Source organism: Delphinus delphis, chromosome 11 (genome assembly GCF_949987515.2).
Source record: "Delphinus delphis chromosome 11, mDelDel1.2, whole genome shotgun sequence".
In the NCBI taxonomy this organism is placed as follows: Eukaryota; Metazoa; Chordata; class Mammalia; order Artiodactyla; family Delphinidae; genus Delphinus; species Delphinus delphis.
Window position 1 is genome coordinate 43,870,820 of NC_082693.1, and position 8,653 is coordinate 43,879,472.

Consider the following 8,653-nt stretch of genomic DNA (forward strand, 5'->3'; position numbering starts at 1 on the left):
GGAGTTTTGAATTCCAAAGAATCTGCAGGACAGGAAAGACAGAGCCTGGAATTCAGTCCCATCTCTGACAATTTACCAGCTGTGGTCTTGATCAAGTTACTTAGTTGCTTTCTGCCTCAGATTCTTCTGTAAAATGAAGAAAATTTGAGATTTAAACGTCAATTATATAAAGCATGTGTGTGGCTTTATGTAGGGTGACACTGTTATTGGGCAGAAGTCTCATCCCATGGCTTCAGACAGTCCTTAACTGACTTCTGTATCCTGGGTAGGATAGGTTGGGCGTCAGGCCTCTCCGATGATTTAACTGTACACAGTTGAGTTGGGAATCTTTCTTTTTCCAAAAACCTTAGAGCCAAAATCACCTTTTCACTGTCAATTCCCCTTACTGTATATCTCTTAGGACTCCCCCACGGCTTCTTCATTCCTAGTAAAAAGCTCTTCTAGTTCCAGTTTAGGAAAGCAGAAAGGCAGGGGAAATGATCTTCACTTAAAGTAAGGTTGTAACTCAACCTTTTAGTCTCTAGAGGGCAGTGTGGATACGTTTGCCCCGGGTCCACAGCTAGCCAATGACAAGTTTTCACTCCCACACCAAATGATAAAAGGGTAATAGCAAACAATTTCTGTTAGTATCCTTTATTCTGACATAAGCAGTTACAGTCTTCCTACTTTGGGGCGTTAAAATGTCATCAAGTGACGACTTTTTAAAATAAATTGACAACTAAGCAAAATTAAAAAGATGTCTGTTTAGTGTTGGTTCTATAATTTGAGGAGAAATGCAGCTGGTCCAAGGGATCTCGAAGGCTTTGAACCACCATTTTAGGCCCCATTTCTGATCTCATTCCTGGACATAAAAGAATTGAGCGCTTGATCTTGTTTTCTCTAAAAGGCAAACAGGGCTGTTGTAGTTGCAACACAGGCGTTTGTCAAAAAATAGGTTAGAGACGGAGCTCACCACCGGGAGAAAGCCGGCTGGATCCCGAGGCCTCTAGTGAAAGCACCTTGTGTCTCAGCTGGTGGGGCGGGTCGGGGACATCTCTCAGCCCAACCTTTGGAGTCCTCATCACCTTCCACTGCCCGGGTTCCGGACGACAAGAGGTCCCACTCCTCGTCTGGCGGGGGTGGAAGCAAAAACAGCCCGTCCTAGCTCCGAGCCCAGGTGGCGTGTCGCCTGCCTCGGCTTCCAGGAGGCGGGCACAGCAGCTGGGAGGCGGCCCGCCGCGCGCCAATGGCTGGGGGACGAGCCGAGGGGAGAGAGTGGTCCTTCACTCCGGCACAACGTCACGGCGCAGGCCCCGCCCCTTCGCCGGCAGCCGCTGGGCGCTGAGCGGGTAAAAGAGACACTGCGGACGCCGAGCTGGGTAAGGAGGCTGGGGCCGGGAGAGGGAAGAGGAGGAAGCAGGGTTAGTAACCTGGGCGGCGGCGGCGGTCTTCGCACCCAGGGGTGCTCCGAATTCTAAGGACAGCAAAACTGCCAGTACCTGCCTCCACTCCCGCTAGCTTTGTGCTCCTGGGCCGCGGCGGGGCGTTGCTACAAGACACTCCTGGGCCAGCTGTTGGGCAGTGACATGGAACCGGGTGCGTGGGCCCCGGTGCTGGACATATCCATGTTCTACCCAAAGTGACTGGCCACCACCCGCACAAGGGGGTGGCCTCCGTTTTCCAGCAGAAGACTGCCTCTCCCAAACCTGGGACACTGGGCTGACCGAGTTCACCTACAAGTCAGCTCTACCTGCACTGCCAGTCTGGTTATAGTGGGCTGCTGGGATTGAGGGAAAGTGGGAGGGAGAGTGAGGGTCCCAAGGCCCAGGAGTAAAATGCAGACTCTGCTCCTATTCCTAGCTTCCTCGCAGTTTCTGTGCCGGCACCCCTCTTTAGCATCTCATCAGCAGTTCTGACTCTTCTCACCCCTCCCTGCTTTGGCCCTCCTGGGGTCAGTGATCTGCTCAGTGCTGTAAGAAAGAAACTGCTGCAGGCCAGAGCAGAAAAATTACCCTCTTCCTTCTCTAGCCCATCCCCTGACATCCTGGCCATTAACTCCTCAATTTGCTGAGCTCACTGGAATGGCATAGACAAGGTAGGGGTTGGGGTTGGTCCAGATTGGGGTCCAGTTCCCAGCCGGGTTCAATTTTTATTTTTTTATGGTGGGTGGAGGGAAAAGCCTTCAATGATAATGCTATTACTTGTTTGCTCATCACAGCAGCTCTGCTAGGTAGATCTCATTTCATAGATGAGGACACAAGTTCAGAGGGGCTTGGTATCCTGCCCAGGAGCAGGGCTGGTTAAGGGCAGGACTGGTTTTATAAAAGCAAAGCAGTTTGACTCCAGCATCCGAGCTCCTTCACCTCCCACTCTTTTTTCACCTTTTTGTCTCTCTTTAAGTGAGTACACCCCGCGGTTGTCCTCTGCTGACTTCAGAAATAACTGGCAAGGGCTCCCCCAGTGGCGCAGTGGTTGAGAATCTGCCTGTCAATGCAGGGGACACGGGTTCGAGCCCTGGTCTGGGAAGATCCCACATGCCGCAGAGCAGCTAGGCCCATGAGCCACAACTACTGAGCCTGCGCACGTCTGGAGCTTGTGCTCCGTAACAAGAGAGGCCGCGACAGTGAGAGGCCTGCGCACCGCGATGAAGAGTGGCCCCCGCTCGCTGCAACTAGAGAAAGCCCACGCACAGAAATGAAGACCCAACACAGCCAAAAATAAAATAAAATAAACAGTAAATAAATTAATAATAATAATAAACTGGCAAACTGGACAGTAGACTTTTGGCTTCTGCCCTTTAGGCCCTGGCCCCCATTGTTCTCTGTAGTGGACAAAGTAGAGAGTGGAGGATGGGAGACAGGTGATTCTAGGAGACTCTCCCACCCCCCATTCCTTTCCATCCTGTCAGCATATTCTGTCTCCGAAGTTCTCCAAGTTTTCTCTAAGGGCCCATTTGGACCCCCACTTCCATTCTTTGGCCTCATTACCACAGAAAAAGTTTACCCATTTGTCCAGAGAGCTCCTAGCTGATCTCTGTGTCCTCCCACCCATTCCCTCAAGCTACCCTAATCTCATCCCTGATGCAGGACTCCCTGTCTTGATCCTGGAATCTTCCTCCTATCCTAGGTCTGCCGTAATGCTGCTGCTGCACAGAACTGTGGTCCCAGGGCTCCGACAGGCCTACAGGTAGGCCATCCAGTTCCTAGCCCATATCTCCTACTCCCTGTACCTTTATGACTCTTATCTTATCTGCCAGATTAAGATGGTTGAGGTAGTGGCCAGGGAGGAAAGGGAAAGCCATGTCCCACTTGTCCCACCCATCCCTGAGAAACTAAGTCCCAACTGAAGAAACCAATGGCTAACCTGGGAGAGGTACACCCCAGGCCTTCCCTAGCCCTTTCTTATGATCAGAAGTGTGCTACTAAGAAGACTTCTCTCTCTTCCAGACTCAAGTCAGCCCCTTCAAGGCTCTGCATTCGGGCCTGCTCTACGAATGATTCATTTCAGCCACAGTGCTCCAGCCATGCCATCTCTGGTGATAACTCCAGCACCAGGGGATGGAGAGTAATGGGGACTCTTCTAGGGCTTGGTGCAGTGTTGGCCTATCATGACCACCGGTGCAGGGTAAGTAGGGAAGGAAGGGACTTCACTGTCAGAACAAAGGGGCCATAGTGAGCTGCCCAGGCAACCCAGGCTTTACCACAGAGCCCACAGTGACACTGCTTCATGCACAGTAGAGATGGAATTTGTTACCTCCATTTCCCAGTGGCCACAACTTTGTGGGTCGGGTCAGGGTGAAGTGAGTGATTTCTTCTTAAAATTTTGTTCCCTTTTGCCTCACCCCTGCCCTGCCTGCAGGCTGCTGAGGAATCACCACGCCTATACACGAGGGAGGAAGTGAGATCCCACAGCAGCCCTGAGACTGGGATCTGGGTGACTTTGGGCTCTGAGGTCTTTGATGTCACAGAATTTGTGGACCTACACCCAGGGGGTCCATCAAAGCTGATGCTAGCAGCCGGGGGTCCTCTAGAGCCCTTCTGGGCCCTCTATGCTGTTCACAACCAGTCCCACGTGCGAGAGATACTGGCTCAGTACAAGATTGGGGAGCTGAGCCCCGATGACAAGGCAGCCTCCATCTTGAAGACCTCTGACCCTTATGCTGATGATCCTATACGTCACCCAGCCCTGAAGGTCAACAGCCAGCGCCCCTTTAATGCGGAGCCCCCCCCTGAGCTGCTGACAGAAAACTACATCACACCCAACCCTATCTTCTTCACCCGGAATCATTTGCCTGTACCTAACCTTGACCCAGACACCTATCGCCTACATGTAGTAGGGCCACCTGGGGGTCAGTCACTGTGCCTATCCCTGGATGACTTGTACCAGTTCCCCAAGCACGAGATCACTGTCACTCTGCAGTGTGCTGGCAACCGGCGGTCTGAGATGACTCGGTTCAAAGAAGTAAGAGGTCTGGAGTGGAGTGCAGGGGCCATTAGCACTGCACGCTGGGCTGGGGCACGGCTCTGTGATGTGTTAGCCCAGGCTGGTCACCAGCTCTCTGAAACTGAGGCCCATGTCTGCTTTGAGGGACTGGACTCAGACCCCACAGGGACTGCCTATGGAGCATCCATCCCCCTGGCTCGGGCCATGGACCCTGAAGCTGAGGTCCTGCTGGCATATGAGATGAATGGGCAGCCTCTGCCTCGTGACCATGGCTTCCCTGTGCGGGTGGTGGTTCCTGGTGTGGTGGGTGCCCGCCATGTCAAATGGCTGGGCAAAGTGAGCGTGGAACCAGAGGAAAGTTACAGCCACTGGCAGCGGCGGGACTACAAAGGCTTCTCTCCATCTGTGGACTGGGACACTGTAGATTTTGACTCGGCTCCATCTATTCAGGAACTTCCTGTCCAGTCAGCCATCACACAGCCCAAAGATGGGGAGACAATAGAGTCAGGGGAGGTGACTGTCAAAGGCTATGCATGGAGTGGTGGAGGAAGAGCTGTGGTCAGGGTGGATGTGTCTCTGGATGGGGGCCTAACCTGGCAGGTGGCTGAGCTGGATGGAGAGGAACAGCGTGCCCGAAAGGCCTGGGCCTGGCGGCTATGGCAGCTGCAAGCCCCTGTGCCAGCTGGGAAAAAAGAATTGAACATCGTTTGTAAGGCTGTAGATGACAGCTACAATGTTCAGCCAGACACAGTGGCCCCAATCTGGAACCTGCGAGGCGTGCTCAGCAATGCCTGGCACCGTGTCCATGTCCATGTTGCTCCATGAGAAAGTGAAATGGAACCATCTACTCTCCAGAACCACCTTCTAAACCCCTTTCCACACCCATCCCTTGGCCTCATTACCACAAAAAATCCTTCCCTCCACCTCTCCATGTCTTGGATCACAACCCTGACTATGCCTTCTGAAGCCACACACAGGTACATGCATTGCACACTTCCACCCAGGCACCTGCTCCCCTTTGACTGGAGGTGTTACATACCCCTCCTGGCCGCTGACCCAGTGCCTTAGAGGAGGTAAGAGCTGCTGGAGCAAAGGGCTAGAAGTAGGAAAAGTAATTCTGGAAGTAAGTGCTATTTTCTCTACCTACCCTATCTCCATTTCTAATGACTGTCACCACTGAGGCCTTATTTTGCTTTTCTTCTTGGATTCTTCAGAGAATGTGTGAGGATATGTGTAAGAAAAGTGTATATGCAACTTTTTACTACGTCTCTAGGTTGCCAGGGGTCGTGAAGGGCGCAACTCTCTCCCTTTATTGTTCCACTTTTCTAAATACATCAATAAAATATCTGTTTCAGACTACCACTCTGAAAAAGCAAAAAAAGATTATGACCTTTGGGACTTGTTGAGGCTGCGGAGCGAGCAAGTTGCAGGAGGGCGGTGCACTGATTGGTACTGGGATATCTAGTGAGACAACCCAAAACAAACAAGGTGGGGGGAAGGGAAAAAGGAAGCAGGGGCAGGGAAGTCAAGATTGGGGTTTCCTTCTCTGAAGTCTCAGTATGTGCGGGGCTACTTAGGTGAATGACCTCAGGATACCCCCCAAGAGAGGAAATTTTTTTTGATTCGGCATCCTTAAGCCCCTCCCCCACACAATTCCTACGCATTTGGCAGGAAAGGCAAAGAATGCTAAGAGGTCAAAATCAATATTGTCTTAGGGGCGGCAAAGGCAAAACTTGGCACTAGGGGCAGATGTGCCAAGGCAACTAGGGCGTCCAACCGTGGCCTTGTTTGCAACGTAGATGCAGATGAAGGGGCAGTCATTTAGTTACCCTTTGCCTGCGACCGCGCCTTTAGGACTTGAATCTTTCGGCGCTCGGCTACTCTCCCCTAGCTCTTCCTCCCTTGTCTCCCCGGCTTGTGGGCGCTCGGTGTTCAGCCACGCCGCCTGTCGCCTGGTAGTGGGGCCGGAAGTTGTTCGGGGGAGGGGGGACAGCCGTGCTGGGGGGGTTTATGGGGGGGGCCCGTCCCTCCTCAGGTGAAGCAGCTGATGGAGATGGAGCCGCCGCCGCCCCTGAGCGCCCGGGTCCCGCCTCCGGCCCGGTTGCGGCGGGCTCAGTGACCCCACTCCCCCCGCACTGGGCCGCCCGGGCCAGAGTGGGGGACCCCCGCCGCCCCGCCCCCTTCTCCCCCAATACCTTACCCTCTCCCTCTCCCACCCAGCCTGCGCGCGCGCGGAGCTCCCTCAGGTGAGTGAGGGGCGGGGTTTGGGCGAAGCGCGAGGGGCGGGGCCTCGGCCGCCGGGGGCGGGGCCTGAGGGGCTTGGGTGTGAAGGGAGGGGGACACGTGGGTGGGGGCCAGGCGGGAAGAGGGTCGCTGGGTGGGTTGCGGCCCAAGGGAGGAAGCTGGCATGGAGGGTTTGGCGCGAGGCCACAGGATTGAGGGAGATGTAGCAGGGACCTAGGCGTCCTAAAAGGGCGGGAGATGGGTCACGGCAGAGGACCGAGGACAGGCGGGAGCTGGTGTGCGCGAGGCTCCTTCGTGGGGTACAGCTGGGGTAGAACAGAAGGACAGGACAGCTGGGGTAGAACAGAAGGACAGGACGGAGAAAGGAGAATTAGACTGGGTACCTGGGCAAAGAAGCGAGAGGCGGCGCGGGGTTGGGCGGGGGCAAGGTGTCCGTCAAGAAGGTTAGAGAGAAAGACATAGGCCTAAGTGGGAAGACTGGGAGGCAGTGAGCAGAGTGGGAGAAACATGTGGTAGAGAAGAAACTTAGGGTAGAGCGAAAAGTGCTGTCTGGGGTACTATGTAGGGTGAAAAGTCCAGGGAACCTGAGAAGCAAGGTTGGGAAAGAAGAAATTCATTGTGTAGGAGCCCTAAGGAAGAAACACAGAGGAAGCCCTGGGGCAGACCACCAGAGGGTACAGCAGACTTGGGAAGCAGGTCTAAACTAAAACAGCCTTCCCTGTACCTCCTCACACAGCCCCATCCACAGTTATTGTCTTCCCCCTTGTAGTTGTAGATTCTCACTGTTTGATTTCTATCCTTTTTTTTTTTTTTTTTAAATTATGACTGGTCCTGTCTGGTGACAATGTTTAGTGGGAACATGGACCTTTAGATATGAGATGTTTAGGAAATATAGTACCCCGTTTCCCCCTCCAAGGTCATGAATTTACTGACTCTGCTTCTAGGAAGATTTGATGTATTACGAACCACATTGTGTCAAAGTTTGCACACCTTTCACCTCAGTCCCTTCTATAAGCAAAACTGTCTACTGTTGTGATTTATCCACCCCCACTTACATGTCTTATAGCTCCAGGTATACTCCAGTCTCCCCGGTCCGAGCCCTCAAAGCATCAGTGGTGAGCATGGTATGGTTGTGACTTGCTCATAGGTCAGCTCTAGGCCTTCCGACATCATGGCCAAGCAGCAGACTATTGAGGCCTGGCTGTTTCCCCTTAATGCTACTTGTTCACTTTGTCTGGGTGAAGGTACATGTCCATGTCCTTAGGAAGCAATAAAAGCAGATGTCTGACTACCTAGAATATTTCCACTTTAGATAACTCAGATTCTGAGGACAAGACCAGATAAAAGGCCAAATCAGACACCCTTTGGGTGTAGCATCTTATTTGGTAGGGGTATGTGAAATGCCCAGCTAGGAATTCCTCATCTCCTCATGGGTCTGCCAGAGTAGGTCAGTGAATCTTGCTCTGTGGTGTGCGGGGGACTTCAGCCTTCCCCACTTACAGCCTAATTCAGAGAATCCAGACTGCTCCCTGGGTCATGAGAACTGTCAAAAGAGTGGCTCCTGAGATAAAAATAAAGTCTTTAAAGAAGAAAATAGCCTTACCATTGGGAAGCAGAAGAGGTCTCAGTGGAGCTTCTGGGATGGGCCCGAGGATGGTGGGAGCTGCCCTCAATTTGGCAGCTTCAGAATTATATCTTGTCCTAGTCAATAGATGCTGATGTCTCAAGCACAAAACATAATGTTTTTTTGCCCACTGAGTGCAGTTAGTTAGTTCAATTGTAGCTTCTGGGCAATCCCCTTACTCTCAGTAGGTTTGGAGGACTTGGCTCAGAAATAAGTTCTGACTTTTTTCCAGTGGAAAATGCAACTGAAAGTTTATTTCTTATTTCCTCTTAGTACATGCTTAGTACTTCCCAGCATGGGAGGAACATTATCCCATCTTTTATCCTACCTTCCCCACCCAACATCCACAAAGAAATTATTTCC

The 8,653-nt window shown here is 52.5% G+C and overlaps 1 protein-coding gene across 3 annotated transcripts; it reads left to right on the forward strand.

The window, feature by feature from the left end:
- The first annotated feature begins 1,312 nt into the window (after positions 1–1,312).
- SUOX (sulfite oxidase) lies at positions 1,313–5,786 on the forward strand. Of its 3 annotated transcripts, none has more exons than XM_060024950.1 (4): positions 1,313–1,358; positions 3,106–3,165; positions 3,426–3,603; positions 3,838–5,786. In XM_060024950.1, exons 2-4 carry the CDS (start codon positions 3,116–3,118, stop codon positions 5,245–5,247), a joined length of 1,638 nt encoding a protein of 545 aa, XP_059880933.1. In that variant the 5' UTR covers positions 1,313–1,358; positions 3,106–3,115; the 3' UTR covers positions 5,248–5,786. The 3 variants fall into 3 exon arrangements, with proteins under 3 accessions (XP_059880933.1, XP_059880935.1, XP_059880934.1); XM_060024952.1 differs by lacking the exon at positions 1,313–1,358 and adding an exon at positions 1,378–1,400; XM_060024951.1 differs by lacking the exon at positions 1,313–1,358 and adding an exon at positions 2,449–2,713.
- The last annotated feature ends 2,867 nt before the right edge of the window (positions 5,787–8,653 follow it).

Excerpts from the sequence above, each read along its gene's own strand:
- SUOX (XM_060024950.1), top strand. The coding sequence starts at position 3,116 with ATGCTGCTGCTGCACAGAACTGTGGTCCCAGGGCTCCGACAGGCCTAC. Across the intron at positions 3,166-3,425 it reads GGGCTCCGACAGGCCTACAG|ACTCAAGTCAGCCCCTTCAA; the intron begins GTAGGCCATCCA and ends TCTCTCTTCCAG. Across the intron at positions 3,604-3,837 it reads ATCATGACCACCGGTGCAGG|GCTGCTGAGGAATCACCACG; the intron begins GTAAGTAGGGAA and ends CCCTGCCTGCAG.